The 21,828-nt window shown below is 41.0% G+C and overlaps 1 protein-coding gene across 3 annotated transcripts in view; it reads right to left on the reverse strand.

Moving 5' to 3' along the window:
* Nucleotides 1-7,504: 7,504 nt before the first annotated feature.
* cd82a (CD82 molecule a) overlaps nt 7,505-21,828 on the reverse strand; it is a 67,785-nt gene continuing 53,461 nt past the window's right edge. For all 3 annotated transcript variants that reach the window (XM_060940793.1, XM_060940795.1, XM_060940794.1), the window contains exons 4-9: nt 19,771-19,895; nt 16,640-16,714; nt 12,322-12,420; nt 10,499-10,681; nt 9,854-9,937; nt 7,505-8,660 (exon numbers count right to left, since the gene is read on the reverse strand). In XM_060940793.1, the coding sequence (XP_060796776.1) occupies nt 8,583-8,660; nt 9,854-9,937; nt 10,499-10,681; nt 12,322-12,420; nt 16,640-16,714; nt 19,771-19,895 (644 nt within the window). In that variant the 3' untranslated portion in view covers nt 7,505-8,582. The remainder of the gene's footprint in view (nt 8,661-9,853; nt 9,938-10,498; nt 10,682-12,321; nt 12,421-16,639; nt 16,715-19,770; nt 19,896-21,828) is intronic.

Genomic DNA, 21,828 nt, shown 5'->3' on the forward strand with positions numbered 1-21,828 from the left:
TACTGTATCCTTCCTGGCAAAAAAGAAATCTCAAGCCAATCTCTCCATTTTCCTCTGACCTCTCTTCTCAACAAGACGTTTTTTTTCCCACCCACAGAACTACACTGTAAGAAGTCTTTCAGTGGTATTGTCCATTTTACTTTATTTTTAAAAGTATATTTATTCCATTAGCGCTGTCGCCTCACAGCAAGAAGGTCCTGGGTTCGAGCCCCGTGGCCGGCGAGGGCCTTTCTGTGCGGAGTTTGCATGTTCTCCCCGTGTCCGCGTGGGTTTCCTCCGGGTGCTCCGGTTTCCCCCACAGTCCAAAGACATGCAGGTTAGGTTAACTGGTGACTCTAAATTGACCGTAGGTGTGAATGTGAGTGTGAATGGTTGTCTGTGTCTATGTGTCAGCCCTGTGATGACCTGGCGACTTGTCCAGGGTGAACCCCGCCTTTCGCCCGTAGTCAGCTGGGATAGGCTCCAGCTTGCCTGCGACCCTGTAAGAAGGATAAAGCGGCTAGAGATAATGAGATGAGATGAGTTTTTTGAGTTATCTATAAGTAAAAAGTGTGAATATTTTCATAACTTACTTTTTTATGTGATAAAATGAATTTTATTGGACTTCAACATAAATTGATTTAACAAAACTCAGTTTAAACGTTTCTATCAGACGTAAAACGTCACGACCCGCCCACCTGCAGCAACGGAAGAACAAGCCCGGGTAGGCAGGCTTCACTGTCGAATGTTCCTGAATGTGGATCTGTGAGTTGTTTAAGTTAAGATGCTTTAATATGATGTACACAGTAAAAAAAAAAACTGTACTCTGAATGTTCTACTAAGCAGCACATAATAATCTGAGGTCATGCATTCTTGTATGCACCAAATACTGATGTTCTTGACTGTTAATACTGTCCAGATTATTGACACGGTTTGGATATGGCTTGTGAAAATGTTTTAATAATATGTATACGGTTAAAGAAAGAAAACTGTACTGTGAATGTGTTCTATGCAGCACTTTAAAAAGTTGAGGTCATGCATTCTATGCACTAAATATGGATGTTGAGTGTTCATACTGTCCAGCTCATTGCCACGGTTTTGATATGGTAATGATTTAATAAAGGTTGGAATTTGATATGTCTTGATTTTTTTATTATTATGCTAACTATTTTAAGCAGTTTCCATTTTCATGGGCAGCATGGCAGTGTAGTGGTTAGCACGATCGCCTCACAGCAAGAAGGTTCCGGGTTCGAACCCAGTGGCCGGCGAGGGCCTTTCTGTGTAGAGTTTGCATGTTCTCCCTGTGTGGGGGTGCTCTGGTTTCCCCCAAAGACATGCAGGTTAGGTTAATATGGGATGGCTTTGGGCTGAGGTGGCCTTGAGCAAGGTACCGAACCCCTGACTGCTCCCTGGGCGCTCTGGTGTGGCTGGGTGTGTGTTCACTGCTTCAGATGGGTTAAATACAGAGGATGAATTTCACTGTGCTTGAAGTGTGCATGTGATGAATAATAATAAAACAAAGAAAGTGTGAATTAGTCAAAATGAATAAAATAGAGTACAAAAATTATTTTTTCATTTAAATGTTCTCATGTCATCTCATCTCATTATCTCTAGCCGCTTTATCCTGTCCTACAGGGTCGCAGGCAAGCTGGAGCCTATCCCAGCTGACTACGGGCGAAAGGCGGGGTTCACCCTGGACAAGTCGCCAGGTCATCACAGGGCTGACACATAGACACAGACAACCATTCACACTCACATTCACACCTACACTCAATTTAGAGTCACCAGTTAACCTAACCTGCATGTCTTTGGACTGTGGGGGAAACCGGAGCACCCGGAGGAAACCCACGCGGACACGGGGAGAACATGCAAACTCCGCACAGAAAGGCCCTCGTCGGCCCCGGGGCTCGAACCCGGACCTTCTTGCTGTGAGGCGACAGTGCTAACCACTACACCACCGTGCCGCCTGTGTTTTTCCATTTAAAACAAAAAAAATCCTCATTACTTCAGTATAAAACTCGGGATTTGTGGCGGAGCTATGTATGTATGAGCTTAATTTATGATGTCACAAAATAAACTCTACAGCTTTCGACCAATCACATACAACATGCTAATTACTTGAAGACAACTTGGTAGTACCTGTACGCGTTAATCCACTGACACGAAGTTAGCAAAGCACACATGGTGGTTGCCATGGCAACATTATACATTAACAGATTTGGCTGCTGATAAATAAATGACTCAGAAAATTATGATGTCACTCAAAACTTGAGACTCATATCTGTGAAATGTCACTCATGTGATGCTAGTAATGCAACGTAGTTGACTAGCCGGCAAGCTATAGATTAGCTAATCGTCATATTAGCGCTGGTTTAAGGTTCAAGGTTTCTTTATCCCTGGAGGGCCATTAGATGCACAGCACAGCAGTAAAAAAAACCCAAACATCAAACAGCGCTAGCCACTACACCACGGCGCCGAAATTTACACATCAAAAAGTTTCTTAAATGTGAAAATATAATTGAATTTAAACTATTCATTAATTAATTAGTTGATTAATTAACTAATCAGCTCATTTTTCTCATACAGGATTATTAAGATGATCCAGCCTGTTTCCTGTTTCCGGACACTTTTACGTTTTCCAAGTTGATATTTTTCATTTGTCGACATTTATTTCCTTTCATTAAGAAAATACAAAAACAAAAACAGAGAAAAACTCTGATCCCGTTCCATCCCAACAAAACGTCAACACAAAAGAGTGAACTCGAATCCTGATCCTGATCTGAGGAAACAGATTTTCTGCATTTTTATCATAAACAAGTTGATCGAACTCGGCTGAGTTTTGAAATCTGGAAAAGATTTCAGTCTCAAACCTGCAAGACACAAAAACTGTCAGCAAACACGTGTGTGTGTTTGGAAACGTGTGTGTGCATGCACATGTGCAAGGCCACTCTTGTCTGAAAACAGGATGTGGAAGAGTGTGCAGGACGGAGCTGAAGGGTGCGAGCAGGTGGACATTTATTGTTGCAGCAGAATGAGAGGAAGAGCCGCGCTACTTAATGACTTCCAGACGGAGATGCAGAGGGGCAGGCGCTGTTCTCAAATCATCTCGGTCATCATTTTACACGCCAGAGTCGTCAAACTACAAGCCAAAAAAAATAAAAATAAGCTGAATATGTTGTTCTGTTCGGTTCAGTGGTATCCTGTTCTGACTCATCAGGTGACATCGGGCATCACCTAACAACCTGTGTTTCATCGCCCCGTCTGTCCCTCTGAGTTACATGTCACTCCTGAGATCGAGACACTGAACCTCTTCTGCTCCTCGGACCTGCCCGATCCATCCTGATGCCCTACGTCTGGCTGGAGTCTCATCACATCGCTCCTGTGGAGGACGGCCACATACGGACAGTTGAAAGTCGCACTTGGAGGACGCTCTGGACTCTTACAGTAATGCGTTTATGGCTGAGGACTACAGCTGACTTGCTAACTTTAGGACTGCAGTTGTCATGAACAGTTTATAACTTCAACAAAACAGACTTCCTGTTCAAGCTGTTAAAAATGTTATAATCACGGTGTCCGTTATCACCCAGATGAGGATGGGTTCCCTTTTGAGTCTGGTTCCTCTCGAGGTTTCTTCCTCATGTTGTCTGAGGGAGTTTTTTCTTGCCACCGTCGCTACAGGCTTCATCATCGGGGATAGATTAGGGATAAAATTAACTCGTTTAAAGTCATTCAAATTCTGTAAAGCTGCTTTGCAACGATGTCTGTTGTTAAAAGCGCTATACAAATAAACTTGACTTGGTTCTCACTGTCGCCTCACTGCAATAAGGTTCCGGGTTCGAACCTCGCGGTCGACTGAGGTCTTTCTGTGTGTTGCGTCCATGTTCTCTCCTCGTACCTGTATGGGTTTCTTTCAGGTCGTCTGGTTTCCTCCGACAGTCCAAAGACATGTGGATTCGGTTTACTGGCGATTCAAAATCCCACATCATTGCGAATGTGATGTATGTTTGTCTCTGTTTTCACCCTGTGATAGATTGGAGACCTGCCTCCTCACCTGAAGTCTGAAGCCCCGCCCCTCACCTGAAGTCTGCTGTGATTGGCTCTAGCTTTCACTGCAACCCTGACAGATAAGTGGAACAGATGATGGATAGATAAATGAATGAATGAATGAATGAATGAATGTTATCCAGTGGCAGCTCATCCATAGAGGCAGTGATTCAAAGGTTTGACATTTACACACATCAACAATTATTAGCTCATCAGGTCGACAGGTGATGAGTTTATGCCATCATGTGTTGTCCGTCGGCCACATTTCATGAAAATTGCTTCTTCTCTCTCAAATCTTCAGTGATTTTTTATTCTTTTTGGCAAGAAGGTAGGTCTGCCTGGGGTGCATATAGCTTCTACCCAAATTTGCATAATTGCAATTAATAATGAAGATATGGAGTAATTAAGCAATCCCCAATGAGCAGTTTCCACACAAATCGCTTCTTCTCCCTGAAATCTTCACTGATTTTTATTCTTTCTGGCATGAAGGTAGGGGTACCTAGAACTTCTACCCAGATTTGCTTCATTACAATTATTAATGAAGTTATGGACTAATTAATCCTTAGTGAGCAGTTCAACAAAAATCGCTTCTCGGTCAATTCCTCGCCATTTTGGATGCTTTTTGGTAAATAGGTCGGTATTCCTAGGGTGAATACCGCTTCTAGAGTGTATATCGCTTGCAACATTTATTGCACAAGGTGGCCCACTTTAGATCGTTCCTTCTGGACTAGACGGGGCCGGAGTGAGCTACGCCATCACTGACTGTCTTGTTTAACAGATACAAGACTATTTTCATCACTGCACCTAGTGGTCAAAAATGGGAACTGCAATAAGTGTGAACAGGGATCCATCGGGGCAGGAAACGTCCTGCCCCTATGGATCTATTATTAGCACTTGTTGCAGTTCCCATTTTCAACCACTAGGTGCAGTGATGAAAATATCCTACCTGAAATCCTGGAGATATCCTGAAATTCAGGATGCATCCTGAAACATCCTGCCTCACACTCGATCAAGAAACATTTTCAATCTCGGAACAGGAGCATAATGGACTTTTGATAACTGGGTTGCCAGATTGAACAAGTTTAGAAACACTCAACAACCACCAAGATCAGGTGCAAGTGCAGACACAGTGTCTGATGTACAGAACCATTTCTATCATAAGAGGAATGCACTCACCAGCCACTTTAATTCAGTGGTGCTTGAAAGTTTGTGAACCCTTTAGAATTTTCTATATTTCTGCATAAATATGACCTAAAACAGCATCAGATTTTCACACAAGTCCTAAAAGTAGATAAAGAGAATCCAGTTAAACAAATGAGACAAAAATATTATACTTGGTCATTTATTTATTGAGGAAAATGATCCAATATTACATATCTGTGAGTGGCAAAAGTATGTGAACCTTTGCTTTCAGTATCTGGTGTGACCCGCTTGTGCAGCAATAACTGCAACTAAACGTTTGCGGTAACTGTTGATCAGTCCTGCACACCGGCTTGGAGGAATTTTAGCCCGTTCCTCCATACAGAACAGCTTCAACTCTGGGATGTTGGTGGGTTTCCTCATATGAACTGCTCGCTTCAGGTCCTTCCACAACATTTCGATTGGATTAAGGTCAGGACTTTGACTTGGCCATTCGAAAACATTAACTGTATTTTTCTTTAACCATTCTTTGGTAGAACGACTTGTGTGCTTAGGGTCGTTGTCTTGCTGCATGACCCACCTTCTCTTGAGATTCAGTTCATGGACAGATGTCCTGACATTGTCCTTTAGAATTTGCTGGTATAATTCAGAATTCATTGTTCCATCAATGATGGCAAGCCGTCCTGGCCCAGATGCAGCAAAACAGGCCCAAACCATGAGACTACCACCACCATGTTTCACAGATGGGATAAGGTTCTTATGCTGGAATGCAGTGTTTTCCTTTCTCCAAACATGACGCTTCTCATTTAAACCAAGAAGTTCTATTTTGGTCTCATCCGTCCACAAAACATTTTTCCAATAGCCTTCTGGCTTGTCCATGTGATCTTTAGCAAACTGCAGGCGAGCAGCAATGTTCTTTTTGGAGACTAGTGGCTTTCTCCTTGCAACCCTGCCATGCACACCATTGTTGTTCAGTGTTCTCCTGGTGATAGACACATGAACATTAACATTAGCCAATGTGAGAGAGGCCTTCAGTTGCTTAGAAGTTACCCTGGGGTCCTTTGTGACCTCACCGACTATTACACACCTTGCTCTTGGAGTGATCTTTGTTGGTCAACCACTCCTGGGGAGGGTAACAATGGTCTTGAATTTCCTCCATTTGTACACAATCTGTCTGACTGTGGATTGGTGGAGTCCAAACTCTTTAGAGATGGCTTTGTAACCTTTTCCAGCCTGATGAGCATCAACAACGCTTTTTCTGAGGTCCTCAGAAATCTCCTTTGTTCGTGCCATGATACACTTCCACAAACGTGTGTTGTGAAGATCAGACTTTGATAGATCCCTGTTCTTTAAATAAAACAGGGTGCCCACTCACACCTGATTGTCATCCCATTGATTGAAAACACCTGACTCTAATTTCACCTTCAAATTAACTGCTCAATCCTAGAGGTTCACATACTTTTGCCACTCACAGATATGTAATATTGGATCATTTTCCTCAATAAATAAATGACCAAGTATAATATTTTTGTCTCATTTGTTTAACTGGGTTCTCTTTATCTACTTTTAGGACTCGTGTGAAAATCTGATGATGTTTTAGGTCATATTTATGCAGAAATATAGAAAACTCTAAAGGGTTCACAAACTTTCAAGCACCACTGTAAGAACAAGTTGTTGAGTCTAAGCTCCCTGTTCTTGGCTGCAGGAGTGGAACGCAATGTGTTCTCTCTCTGTTGCATGCTGAGATGCTTTTCTGCTCACCACGGTTGTAAAGAGTGATTATACGAGTTACTGTATCGTTCCTGGCAAAAAAGCTCATACCAGCTCCAAATCTGTCCATGTTCCTCTGAGCCTCTCATCAACAGGGCGTTTGTTTCCATCCACAGAACGGTCGCTCACTTACTCGGTGTTTTTTGTTTTCTGCACCATTCTGTATAAACTCTAGAGACTGTCGTGTGTGAAAACCCCCGGAGATCAGCAGTTTCTGAAATACTCAAACCAAAAATACTCATCTGGCTCAAACCAACACCCATACCACAGTGAAAGAAAGTCACACTTCACTGTGAGATCACAGTGTTTCCCATTCTGATGTTTGAACATTGTGAACATTAACGGAAGCTCTTGATTTGTATCTGCGTGATTTGATGCATCGTGCTGCTGTCGAGGGATCGGCTGATTACAGAACTGCAAAAAACAGAACAGGTGGATGTAGGGGTGTTCCTAATAAAGTGGCTGGTGAGTAAATAATTTTCAGTGGCTTGTTTAAATGTCTCTGAAATCCACTACTGCCATCTAGTGTGTGTCAGTGAAAACAGCAACACAACATCCATCACCACAAAAACTGGGTGAGTTCACTTTATTGTAACAGATTTTTTTTTTTTTTAAACACACGTACGACTTGTTTAAGTCACACTCGGTCAAAAATGCACTCCAGGTTTATAAAAAGATGAGTTTCCTCCTTGTACCACTAAAAAAAAAATAATAACCCCAACAACTTATGATTTAATTCTCAGGACTATTTCAGCTTCAATACAAACCAAACATGAGTTGTTCTGACTGTTTCCGGTTCATTTTCCTTCTTCAAATATACAAAAAAAAAAAATCTAGAAAAAGGAACTCTAAAACAATAAGACTTCACCATAAGGTTCATCAGAGGTTTTTTTTTTTTTTTTCCATATAAAGTTTGCTTATATTTTTTCTTTCCCTCAAAACTAACTGCATATAATATATATATCAATGTCCTAGTTTACGGGTTACAATTAAAGAGATTAATTTTCAAAACATCTTTCATAAAACACCAAAAGGAGTCACAAGTGAGCGACATGAAAGCATTCAGATTAAAAAATAAGGCGATTAAAAATAATAATAAAAGAAAAAATAGATATCACCAGAATCAGGTTTGCACCCTGTTTAAAAAAAAAAAAAAGCCCCCCAAAAAACAAAAAATGTAAAAAATATGCAATCTGTACATAAGAGAGACAAAAAAAAAAAAGCCCCAACTATAACTGGAGAAAAGATTTTTAGGAGTGACAGTCCATCAGATCCACGAAATGTGCTCATTAAAGCATCACTAAATTATATACAAACAAATAAACGGTGTACAAATGAAAAAAGGAAGAGAAGAAGCGTCATGCAATCGACGTCGTGAGGCGCGAGTGTGTGTGAAGGGGAGCGCGGAGAGAAACGCTCCGACGCTTTTCATTCCTTCACAAAGGGAAAGGTGCAGGTTTGATCTGACGGGAGGAGAACGTGGAGAGATGAAGAAAGCAGGTCATGTGACACTGCGCCGGGTTTTCCACAGGATAACGACTTCACACCGTTTATAAAGCTTTCTTTAAGTTTTTTTGGGCAAGATTCTTTGTTTAAAAAAAAAAAATACTTTGTAGAGAAGCTCAATATATTTTAGTGTGTGTGTTTCTTCAATACTTCGGCACTTTGGTGTACTCTTCTTGGTGTACGCTCTTACACAGGCCCATGGACAGGATCATGGCGAGCAGCTGCAGGAGAAACAAGCGTTATTCACCAAGACCACAAGAACCGAGCTCAGAAATTTAACACTCTCTCTCTCACACACACACTCTCTTGCTCTCTCTTTCTTACACACTCGCGCACACGCACTCTCTTGCACACACGCGCTCTCACTCTTTCTTGCGTGCACACGCGCTCTCTCTCTTACGCACTCTTGCTCGCTCTCTCGCACACACGCTCTCACTCTCGCACACAACACATTCCTCACACACACACACACACACACACACACTCTTGCTTGCTCTCTCTCTTACACGCGCTCGCTCTCATGCGCTCTCGCCACACGCACGCACGCTCTCTCGCACGCACGCTCTCTCGCACGCACGCACACGCTCTCGCTCTCTCGCACACAACACATTCCTCACACACACGCGCTTGCTCTCTCTCTTACATGCGCTCGCGCACACGCTCTCTCGCGCACACGCTCTCTCGCGCACACGCTCTCTCGCGCACACGCTCTCTCGCGCTCTCTCGCGCACACGCTCTCGCTCTCTCGCGCACACACACAAAATACATTCTTCTCACACACACACTCTCACACACACAAAACACATTCCTCACACACACACACACTTGCTCTCTCTCTCACACACACACACACACACAACACATTCCTCTCTCTCTCTCACACACACACACACACACACACACTTGCGCTCTCTCTCACACACAAAACACATTCCTCTCACACACACACACACTATCTGTGTGTCTCTCACACAACTCTCTCTCTCTCTCTCTCTCACACACACACACACACACACACACACACACACACACACACACACACACACACACAAACTCTCCTCACTCACAAACACACAGTGATTTTCCATGACTGGAACCACAAACTGTTGGAGTGTGTACATGCTGTGATTAACAGTTTAGTTTTTATATAATCGTGTGTGATTCTCCTCCTCCGCACTTTACAGACCTGAACAGTGGGAGTGAAGATGATCAGATTCCACAAACCCTCTGAACCTGCATCTTGTACTGCGTTAGTGTTCTAAACTACTGATTTAATGTCGTGTCTTTTTGCACCAACACGTGTTAGTTCTCTGTTTACACCTGAGGTGAGCTAATTACAATGACAAAGTTGAACTGAATAGTTAGTGTGTGTGTGTGTGTGTGTGTGTGTGTGTGTACAGGATGTATGAAATACCTCGATAACAGCCACCCCAAGGCAGATTCCTAGAATGACTCCGTAGTTGGTGAAGAGCCAGCTCTCCACACTGTGCGCACAACCCTGACAGGGGCACAGAGCACACACACACACACACCACAACAACAGGGTAAATACAAAATCTCTCAAACAATCTCCCACAGCGCTGCTGGATTCTGATTGGTCAGAAGGTGTTGATTAATGTTCTATAACAGCAGCTCTGACAGTTGTGCCGCTGCACAACACCGGTTTATATTAATTGTGTTATCGTTTCTATAGTAACAGCTCACTCACAGTGACATATGTCATTGTTGATATGAAATTGTACAGTTTTCTGTACGGAGATGTTTCTGGAAAGAGTCTCCAGTGTCAGTGGTAAAGCCGTGACTTTAAGGAGACATTACATTACGATCAGGAACAGAAACGCTGCAGCAGTCAGTGAAAAACAAAACATTCATTTAAAACTGAACTGAAACGGAGCAAAAATACATGAAAACCACATCAGTGAGAGGGATGTTTGTAGATTATTATTATTATTATTAATAAAATAACTGAAGAGAGGGTTACGAGGTGTGTGTGTGTGTGTGTGTGTGTGTGTGTGTGTGAGAGAGTGAGTGAGTGAGTGAGAGAGAGAGAGAGATATACCGTGTCATAAGTGGGCCAATCAGAAAAAGACGACGACGGACCCATGCAGAAATTGCCGTCGGTGTTGTTCTCTCCCACGACGGAGGTGTTATGACAGGAGCAGGGGTACAACGTCTGAGAGCTGTTCGTGATCACGGGGTTCTTCTGCCAGTCACTGGGGCCTGTCCAGCCACAGCAGTGCATCTGGGACATGGACACACACGCACACACAGAAAACAGAGTAAAGGTTTAGACAAAGTCAACTTCTATGATCAGTCAAAACTTATCAAGCTGTGAAAGTCTCAAGCTCGTTGTCTTTTTTGTTACTGGAATCTCGACTTTCTCAAGTGTGTTTTCGTTACTCTGACTTAGTAACTCACCATTTCAAGACATTCTCATAATTCTAACTTAAGAGTACCTTAACTGACTTAGTATCTCACTTTTCACTTACTTAGTGTATTCTAGTTTTGATTTAGTTTCTCACTTTTTATCTATCCATCTTGTAGTTTTGACTCAGTATCTCACTTTTAACTGACTAAGTATCTTATAATTGTGATTAGTATCTTGTTTTTAAACTTAAGCATCTCGTAATTTTGATTTCGTATCTCACTTTTAACTTACTACATATCTTGTAATTTTGATCGGTATCTCGTTTTTAGCTTAAGTATCTGGAATTTTGATTTAGTGTCTCACTTTTAACTTACTATGCATCTTATTTTGATTGGTATCTCGTTTTTAGCTTAAGTATTTCAATTTTGATTTAGTAGCTCGCTTTTAACTTGCTAAGTATATTATCATTGTGATTAGTATCTGTTTTTTAAATTAAGCATCCTGTAATTTTGGGCTTGTATCTCACTTAACTATCTCAAAATTTTGATTTTGTATCTCACTTAACTTAAGTATATCTTATTGTGGTTAGTATCTCATTTTTAGCGAAAATACCTCAATTTTGATTTTGTTAAAAGTGAGATATGAAATCAAAATTGAGATACTCAATTTTGATTTATTATCTCACTTTTAACTAGCTAACTTAAGGATCTCATCACTTTGACGTCCGAAGTCATTATTTAAACTTACTAACTTATTTTGACTTGCTAACTTATTTTTATTTAATAACTCATTATTTTGACTTGAAGTCATTATTTTGAACTACTAACTCATTCCTCAATCTATTATCTTATTTCTGACTGAGAATAATTATATATAATAAGTGAGTTATGAAGTCAAAACATCAAAATAAAAATGTAATATCTTTGAGAAAAACGGTGCTTTTTGACTTGCTTGGTTGAACTAATTATGCAGCCCTTGGGGGGAAAAAAAAAAAAAAAAAATCACACCTTGTGTTTGAGAGCTTCTGCATTTCTCTGACTGCTGTGATTGGACAGCGATTGCGTTTCAGTATGGCACGACTACAACACACTAATGAAACATTCACTTTGGACACAAAGTCAGCCTTTAATTCTTAAACAACAATCCATCCCGTGGTGATTATTTCTATTGTAGTGATGAAGTGATTGAAGAACAACGCGGTGGTGTTGCTTTTCAGTGTGGCGTGTTTTCTGCACATCTCTAATGAAAAGTAACACAGTTTATGGATTTTGTTTCATTGCATTTTTTAAAATTTATTCTCCATAGAATTCAGGCACAAAGCAATTAAAACGGAGTACGAAAGTTGGGTTTGATTCGCGAAGTGTTCGGTGAGTGTTCTGAAGATTCGCTTCAGGAGTTAAACGCATCTTGTTAATTGCTCATTAAAATTCCACGATGCGAGAGACAGAAAAGCGTCACTTCATCGTTGCTCATCACTGAAACGGACATTTCCTCGTTCTTTATTCTTTACTCACACTCCTCTGAACGTAGTCCCAGGCCTGCTCTGCACTCTTGTTCTGTCCCTGGTAGTTCTCCACAAGTTTGGTCACAATTTTGGACGCCGTGGTCCTCAGCTGTAAGAACAGGAAAAACCAAAAGTGACTTCACAGACCTGCACCAGCTGCGTTCCTCTCTCAAACTCCTTCGGCTTTTAGTTCATGTTCAAAACTAACAGTGTGTTGAGAGCCTGCCAGAGTTTACTGTCCTGAACAAGAGCAAAATTTTTTCATGAGAAAATCAAACCCAGGACCAAGAGTCAGTGGAAACACTGCACGGGGCAGGGAGAGAGAGAGAGAGAGAGAGAGAGAGAGAGAGAGAGAGAGAGAGAGAGAGAATCCAAAACAAACTGTGGGCTAGAATGGAGCCAACTCTGGAATTATTGTCACCCGTCATGAAAATAAACACTATTTGTGTTTATTTATCTGTCCATTAATGTATTTGTTTGTTTTGCAGAATACAGGTTTAAAAATCAGTTCCTCAGGCAGTTTTAAAGTTGTACGTTTTTTTTTTTATAAGAAAGAACATTCAGAGCATTTATTTGCTTTTAAACGCGTGACCTCTCTTTTTGACTCGTTTTTCACTTTTGAAAGAAAATACAAAAAAAGTAGTTTCTTAAAAGTGATGAGAAAGTTATTTTCTCAGAATGAATCAAAAACACTGGTTTTGTTCCCCCCCCCCAAAACACAAAAAACCCTTTCCATGCTTTTAAAGGTTGCAGAAAAATTGGAGCTGACTGTCGACACGAAACTCAGAAACTGCAAAAATATAAATAAATTTAAAAAAAAAAAAACCTCTGGCCTAAGATGAACTCGCTCTGAACCACAGAAACCTCTGTGCGATGTGAACAGAAGAGAAAATAAGCAGTGGAAGGATATTTACACTGGAAAATCTCCTGCGCTGCAGCGACGCGTTCAGCCTCCAACTGGCAGAAGATTTTACAATTTAATCCAAATCTTTCTGGAATAACTAAATAAATCTGGAATTATATCTGACTCCAAGACGAGTTCTGGCTTTACTGGGGAATCTGGTCACATGTTTCTCTTCATACATGAGGAGAGAGAGAAAGATGGCAGAATCTCACGATCAGTGTGTGTGAGTGTGAGAGTCAAGTTTATTTGGATCGCACTTTTAACAATAAACATTGTCACAAAACAGCTTTACAGAATTTGAACGACTTAAAACATGAGCTAATTTTATCCCTAATCTATCCCCTGTGGCGACAGTGGCAAGGAAAAACTCCCTCAGATGACATGAGGAAGAAACCTCAAGAGGAACCAGACTCGAAAGGGAGAGCTTGCCCATCCTCATCTGGGCAACAACAGACAACATGACTATAACATTAAGTCCTAACAAAGTCGGCTTTGTTGATGCTATAAACCCCCACCGACGGAAACCCGAGCGCAAAAACGTTCACGACAACTGCAGTCCCAAAGTCAGCAAGTCAACTGCAGTCCCCAGCCACAAAAGCACCACTGCAAGAGTCCAGAGCGTCCTCCAGGCGCGACCCCCAACTGTCCACATGGACGGGGAGTGTGTGTGTGGGGTGCGCGCGCGTCTGTGTGAGAGAAAGAATACGAGTGTGTGTGTGTGTGGGGGTGCACGTGTGTGAGAGAGAGTGAGTAAGTGTGTGGGGGGGTGCGAGTGATAGAGACAGAGCGAGCGAGAGTGTGCGCACGTGTGTGTGTGTGAGAGAGAGAGAGAATACGTGTGTGTGAGAGAGAATAAGTGCGTGTGTGTGAGAGAGAGAGAGAATACGTGTGTGTGTGTGTGAGAGAGAGAGAGAGAGAGAGAGAATACGTGTGTGTGTGTGTGTGTGTGTGTGTGAGAGAGAGAGAGAGAGAGAGAGAGAGAGAGAGAATACACGTGTGTGTGTGTGTGTGTGTGTGTGTGTGTGTGTGTGTGTGTGTGTGTGTGTGTGAGAGAGAGAGAGAGAGAGAATACGTGTGTGTGTGTGTGTGTGTGTGTGTGAGTGAGAGAGAGAGAGAGAGAGAGAGAGAGAGAGAATACGTGTGTGTGTGTGTGTGTGTGTGTGTGTGTGTGTGTGTGTGTGTGTGTGTGTGAGAGAGAGAGAGAGAATACACGTGTGTGTGTGTGTGTGTGTGTGTGTGTGTGTGAGTGAGAGAGAGAGAATAAGTGTGTCTCTGTTGTGTGAGTGAGTGAGAGAATGCACGCGCGCGCGTGTGTGAGAGAGAGAGAGAGAGAGAGAATACGCTCGTGTGCGCGCGTGCGCAGGGCCGCTGACAGCTTTGGCTGGGCCCGGGACAAAATGCTCTGAATGGGCCCCCCCCGGCCAACCCACCTCTCTTATCCCAGTCTCTACTCACTCCAACCCTTAAATGACAGGTATTCAAAAAGGTATTCCGAAACTCGTGGATAGTCTACTATAATCACGCGATTGGGGTGCTCTTGAAGGAGCAGCGATGGACGGGGGATTTCGGGCAGGGCTGGGGGCGAACATAGTATACTGTGCCTGCATACTGTCCAGTGTGAAAAGCAGAGAAGAACACACCGCTCGAGAAACGGCGGGATATGATTGCGGGCTAATGTGAATATTCTTAGCTTCAATCAGATATATGAAACACAATGTTATTAAGCCGTTGTGGTTATGAAATGATTCAGTGCCCTGTGCGTTTGATATGGTGTCCAGTGTGACTTGCTTTCCCCTCGTTTGTAACATGAATTGCGTGCCGCGCGTGCCTTGGTTGGGGTTACTTTACGGGGCTGATAAAAGTTGGCTGTGTCTTACCTGGCTCAGCTGCCCCACTGCCTTTGCTAGTACCTGCTGCATCATCCCAATCTTTTTTAAAATATTTATGCAGTGAGCCCCTGAGTCTCTTGGTTTCTTCCTCTCTTTTTCTCTTTTCTTTGCTCCTGACTTGTGCATGTTGGCAAATGGCACGCACGCTGATTGTCGAAGCGCTATGATCGAACGATGTCATTTTTTTCCCCTTAATCAAAGAGTCAGACCAAACCATTTTTGCATTAGGGGTGGTAGGGGGTTCTTGACGCCTTTTTCAAAGACAATAAAGGCAAAAGATCTAGAAATCATTTATTGAATGCAAATATAGTACATTTCTCCCCCAAATCAACACATTTTGAAATGAAATAAAATAATTTAATCGCAACTTCATGAGAGCCCAGTTCTGGGCCCGGGACAACATACCCGTTTGTCCCCCCCTGTTGGCGGGCCTGCGTGTGAGAGAGAGAGAGAATGTGTGTGTGTGTGTGTGTGTGTGTGTGTGTGTGTGTGTGTGTGTGAGAGAGAGAGAGAGAGAGAGAGAGAGAGAGAACGTGTGCGCGCGCGTGTGTGTGAGAGAGATGTTCCTGAAACCTCAGTTGTGATTAATTCATCAGAAGCTGCCGTTCAGTGCAGAGTTGAAACACCATGAATGTAAATCTCACCAAACTCAATTCCCACACAGACGATTCCTGGGAAGCTCGTGTCTGAACAGAAACCAGTTTATAACCAGGAAATAGGAATATGGATCCGACTCCATTATCCCAACCCGATCGGAGTCGCCTGATTTTAAAACACCACCAAAATAAGAAGTTAACAAAGAGGCACAGGGGAATCTTCTGGAGTTCAGGAACAAAATTACTGTCGTATTCGAGAAGGACGATGCAACAAAGATCACGATTCCTGAAGACATTTTGTGTCTCATGACAAACAGGTCTGTCATACAACTGTAATAAAATTAACAATTCGACTCTTCCTTTAAAAAGTTTTTCCATTTTTTTTTTATTTTGACAATAGCTTTTAAAGAAAAAAAAATTATCGATATCGCCTGATAATCAGAGATAAAGTGGGATCGGTGTATGTTGATATCTTTGTTTACGGGATTTATTCAGAGCTGACTCTTGAAAAGGGGAAGAAAAAAAAAAAAAAGGTGATTAAAAAAAAATACCAACCTCATACTTAACACGAGCTGAAAGTGGAAGTTTGACTAAAGCCCACAGTGCGGAAATTTACACTGATCAAGTCACAAGTTCTGTTCAACTCCCACACATGAAGCATTAGTGTAATTTCACCATGTGTCCAGTAGGGGGCAGTGTGCTGACAAGTTCTGAGCGAGATCATTTTCCCTAAAGCAGTTTTTTTTTTTTTCTTGATTGTTCTGGTAACCTGAATAAACCCAAGTAACAAAAGCCATACTGGAAAATCCAGTCCTTACTCTTCCACATCTCCAGCTGAGGAACATGTGAACCAGATGTCCATGTGGTATGTTTTTTGTGGATCTTAAAAAAAAAAAAAACCTAAGGCAGAACAGATGCCTGGGTGATGACGTCACTCACCACATCACGCTGCAGAAAGATGAGGATGGCGGCAGTCACCTGAGCGATGAGGAGCAGCAGCAGGAGAGTGAAGTACTGCAGAACAGAGAACATCAGGAGATTAAAACATGAACGTCTGAAACAAAGTCTGATGTGTAATCCAATCCACTCAGGGTTCGATTACAAACAGGTCACATGCGTCGCATCACATTCATACCGACATGAATAGTCTGAAAAATTATATGTAGAACGTCAGGTGAGATCTCTTTGAATGTTCCACTTTTAGATTCCCTTGAAGCCATTTTTCCACAGACAGACAGCATAAAGCCACGTGTGTTTTTATGATACGCTTATTAATATTAATAAGTAACATTTAAATCCACACTAATGAAATTAAACTTGATTAAAGCAGGAGAGATCTGAAATTCCCCTCATTATTCCCCGTACAAGTCTGATCAGCTGCTCCATGCATCATCCAGTGGATGTTATTGCTGCTGAAAGACTTTCTACCAGCTATTAAATAAAATTATTTTTTCAGAGTTGTAATCACATGACCACAAACGGGCCATCATTTATAAATGACGGTATCTTAACATCTCTAATCAAGTTTAAAAGCACCATAAACAGAACGAATCTTACTCGTGGCACATTGTGGAAATGTAATATTTGTGATCAATAGAATTAAATTGCATTTAGTTATATCCTCATTATATTAACATTAAAATTTTTTTATTTTAATATTATATCCTGTATAAGACCGCCTCGATCGATATATATATATGTATGTTCACTGGATATGAGCAATCGTGCACTCTGATTGGCTACTCTACTACTAGGATATCGGCTCATATACCATGAGTAGAGAAAAACAAAATGGTGGAAGCGTGTTGCTGAACCAACAGAGGACGAAATAAAAGCTTTTTGCAAAAACAAAACCCCCAAAAATTATGAAAAAAAGCAACTAAATATGGAATAAAAAGTATTTGATGGTAAGAACTTTTTTTTTTCAAGAATTCTTATCACATTTTTCACAAATTGTGCCTATTATTTCGCCGGTTTGTTTACATTCTAAGCGGAAATTATTTTGTCGGACGTTTTATACAAAGTTTTTATTTATCGAATTTGCAAAAAAATAAAAAATGCTCCGTTTTTCAAAATCCAGTGAATGTGGATAGAATAAAAGTTATTCCACTCAATCTCAGCGTACATGGCTTATAGACAACTCAGTGCTTCGCGACTTGTCAGCTATCAGCTCATGTTATTTATTACGAGTCTTTGACTCATTGTGCATATCGAAGATAAATAAAGCCATGATTGATGATCGATTGATCAATAATTAATACAATTTCTGTGTATAAACCGGTCAGATCACTAACTGTGATTTTAAAAGTAATATGATTCTTTTGATGTGTTTGCTAGTTGGGTTACAGAACCAAACCCAAACAAAACAAAAATAAAGTGGTCCGAGGTGTGGATATGGGCAGAAATACTGTATACGATGACGGAAACAGAACAGCAAACTTTTACCAATTAAGGACGTGTAGAAATCACAAAAATAGACAGAACATGGAGCTTGAGCTCAGGAAATGATGATATAAATACAATAATGAGTTTCAGTGGTTTGTGTAACGCATTCAGTATTTCTTTTCTTTTTTTCCCCTCCTGCCATTTTTTTTCGTGTCCAGCTCTACAGCTCTGTCCTTTGTCTCACTTTGGGGGGAAAAAAAAAAAAAAAATCTACAAAAAAGCCACAGCAATCCAAAATTGATTCACTTCCTGCAAGGAGTCGATTCAGAGTCAAATCACCTTCTCAGTCAAGGAGCGAGAACTCTTTACACTACGGTCTGAGACTTGAACATGATCGCACGAGTGTGTTCTCACCTGCCTAAAGAACGACACCGAGTCCAAGAACACATTATGGTTCTGTTCAAACACACTAAACAGTGTGTGTGTGTGTGGGGGGGGAGACATGCATCATTCAGTGTTCAACTTCAAGCTGAAATTTTTTAACAAAAGGTTTCGAGAGAAAGTGATTTTTTTTAACATTACGAAACATTTGTTTGCATGTGTGCGCACGTGTGTGTATAGATAGATAGATAGATAGATAGATAGATAGATAGATAGATAGATAGATAGATAGATAGATAGATAAGTAAGTAAGTAAGTAAGTACCTAAGTAGGTAGGTAAATAATTAATTAAGTACATGAGTAACTAATTATTGTGGGTAGGTAAGTAATTAAGTACCTACAGTAAGTAGGTAGGTAGGTAACTAAGTAAGTAAGGCCCTGTTTACATTATTTCGAATCAGCAAATCATCAGATTAACGTTTTTAAAACGATTCGCGTACACACAAAATTTCTGTGCCCGCAACAAAACCGTTCCCCGTGCACACAGCAACGCCAATACACGGATACGCTAATCACATGACTAATTAGACGGCATGTCACATGATCCCAGTGCATATCGGGCATGCGCAAGTCACTCACCACTTGCAAGCACAAAGTGAGTGAGAGATTGAGTGAGCGAGTGAGAGAGAGAGAGAGAGAGAGAGAGAGCAAGAGAGTGTGAGAGAGGAGAGAGGGAGAGAGAGAGAGCAAGCGAGCGAGCGAATGTAAGAGCATAAGAATCAAAATTTGAAGTTCTTTATGGAAATCAGGGACGCCGTGTCATTGGGACTAAAGAGGAGAAGGTTTTTCAGCAGTCACGTCACATGACCAACGTGGCATGACCAACGCCAGCGAATCAGGAAGGTGGATGTCACAGTGACGTTGTCCAGTGACAACGTTAGCTAGAGCTCAGCACTGCGTATCCTCGTTCCTCAATGTTTACACAGCACCGGATCAGATACGTACTGGGTTGAATACGTGGGCCCTGGCGGATTCAAACTGTTCTGCCTGTGGAGTCGTTTCCCGGCGTTTTAATGTGCACGGACAGTGCATCCGCAACGACAACGATACGGTCTAATGTAAACACCACCTAAGTAAGTAAGTAAGTAAAACAGCCAAAAAGTTTCCTTTTCATTCCTGAGGTTAAGGTTTGTTAGGGTTGAGGTGCAGCACAGCATTAACTAACTGCAACAATAATTATGTCAATGGAAGGTCCTCACAAGTATAGTGAGACAAACTTTTTTTTGTGTGTGTGTTTGTGTTACCAGTCCAAGCAGACAGCGGATCTCGTAGATCGCTCCCAGACAGCCCAGGAATCCCATCAGCATGGTGAAAGCACCGACAGTGATCACAATATAGGAGCCCACCTTCAGTTCTATAGATGAGTCCTCTACAAAAATACAAAACCAAACCAAGATGTAAATCAGCAGATAACAGGGCTGTTCCAACTCATTTCCATATGCAAATAATGTTCAAAAACGTTTCAGGTCCTGTGTTTTACTTCTACTTTCCTTCCACGAGCCCCTTGTCATTTGTGATGCAGCTAAAGTGGTCCGTCACCAGGGGGCAGTATCGGTCACAAGGCAAACGCAAGTTGTCCATGTACGATATTTTCCAGTTTGCGAGCATGGTTACCAAAAGTGCTGATGTTACAGCAAGTCAATAAAAAATAAAACGTGAGCAAGTAACTATTAAACTACTCACATTCGATTCGATTGTAACATTTGACTGTTTAGATTTCGTCTTAGTTGTGTTCTTGGATAAAATTCAAGCAAATGTTTTATTGAATTAATAATTGAATGCATGCTGATCCATACTAAATGCGAGTAAATTCACATTACTTAATTTTATTGATTTATTTTAGCTTTGATTTAATTTCCTGTCATAACAGATTATTTTTCAATGGAGCGTCATGTACTTCAGGATCAAAATCATTTTCACTTTTCAAGGACTATTCGATTCTCATAATATCTACACATTCAAAAGGTGAAACACATTCGAATTGTTTAAGATTCCATTTAGTCGCATAACACATCCATAGAAATGCACGTTTCTGAAATGCTCTGTTCTGTCAGTAGGGGGAGTATTATGAAATTTCCCGCACAGTTGCACGACTGCCGCAAAATTTCCAGAAAGCCCATGAAAGTTAATTGTATTTATTTACATTTTATTTCATTATATCAGTGCGGTCAAAGTTAATTTGACTATTTGAAAGCTATTTGAATTTATGCATTCGAACATGAACATTGCTTCGACTCGTCTTCTAGTAATTCAACACAAGGTTACAGAAATATCCATCCATCCATCCATCCATCATTAGCTGTTTTACTTCGGAAAAATCACAACTATTCTGACCCCTCAACTCCTGAAAAGTTGAAAAGTGCCGAGTGCATTTCGATCATTTATCCAGCTGATTTTTACACAAATTTTACATCTAATTAATAGCAAAGTGTTAAATTAGTCAGTATGTAATGTTTTACTGAGATTTCATAATATATTGAGTTGTTTATAGTACGTGTTGTCACTAGGCATTAAACGATGCAACTCGATACAAATTTATGATGATTCAAATCGTGATCATCAGGCTACGCAATCTTAGTTTTTCATCGCTGTAATTGCATTGTTTAGACAGTAGAGGGCAAAAGAACATCCAATCATGGGAATGCATAAGTGACTTCACTATAGTTGGAAGTAACACAGCTCTAATGCCACAAAAACATCTAAAATATGAAAGAGCTGCTGTGTGATTGACTATAAATAGATTTAACCAGAAATCAGAGCTCTTTCTTTTTACAGACTGCTGAAAGATAAAGAAAAGAGAAGCAAATAGAGGGAAGGCGTAAAATGTTGATAAAAGTTTATTAAGAAAAGCCCTTTGTTAAGTTTTTTCATTTTTAATAAAAGGAATATTTGAGTTAATAGGCTGTTATATTTTACCCCAACCTTTACAAAACGTGGGTAAATATTTATTGCTGGTTATTCAGAAAGTGAGTCGCACCACGGGACTTTTGTACTAGATGCTCTGTTTACAGAATGTGGAGAAACGGCGTTGAAAAGTGTGCAATATTTTGCACCGTTTTCACTGGCTGATCCAGTAACTACATATGAATGAATAATCACCTCCATAGCGCCCCCTATGGGATACATTTACCACTTTTAACATCATCCATGACTGGGACAAGTATAGATCTTACTTCTGCCATAAAAAAAATAATAATAATAAAAATAATCAGCGACTGACATTTTGATTTGTAGTGAAAATGCATCGATCGTGCGTACTAGAACCAGAAATGAGGGACGGCGTCCATTCATTGTACACATAC

The sequence above is a fragment of the Neoarius graeffei genome, chromosome 15, assembly GCF_027579695.1.
Source record: "Neoarius graeffei isolate fNeoGra1 chromosome 15, fNeoGra1.pri, whole genome shotgun sequence".
Lineage (NCBI taxonomy): Eukaryota > Metazoa > Chordata > Actinopteri > Siluriformes > Ariidae > Neoarius > Neoarius graeffei.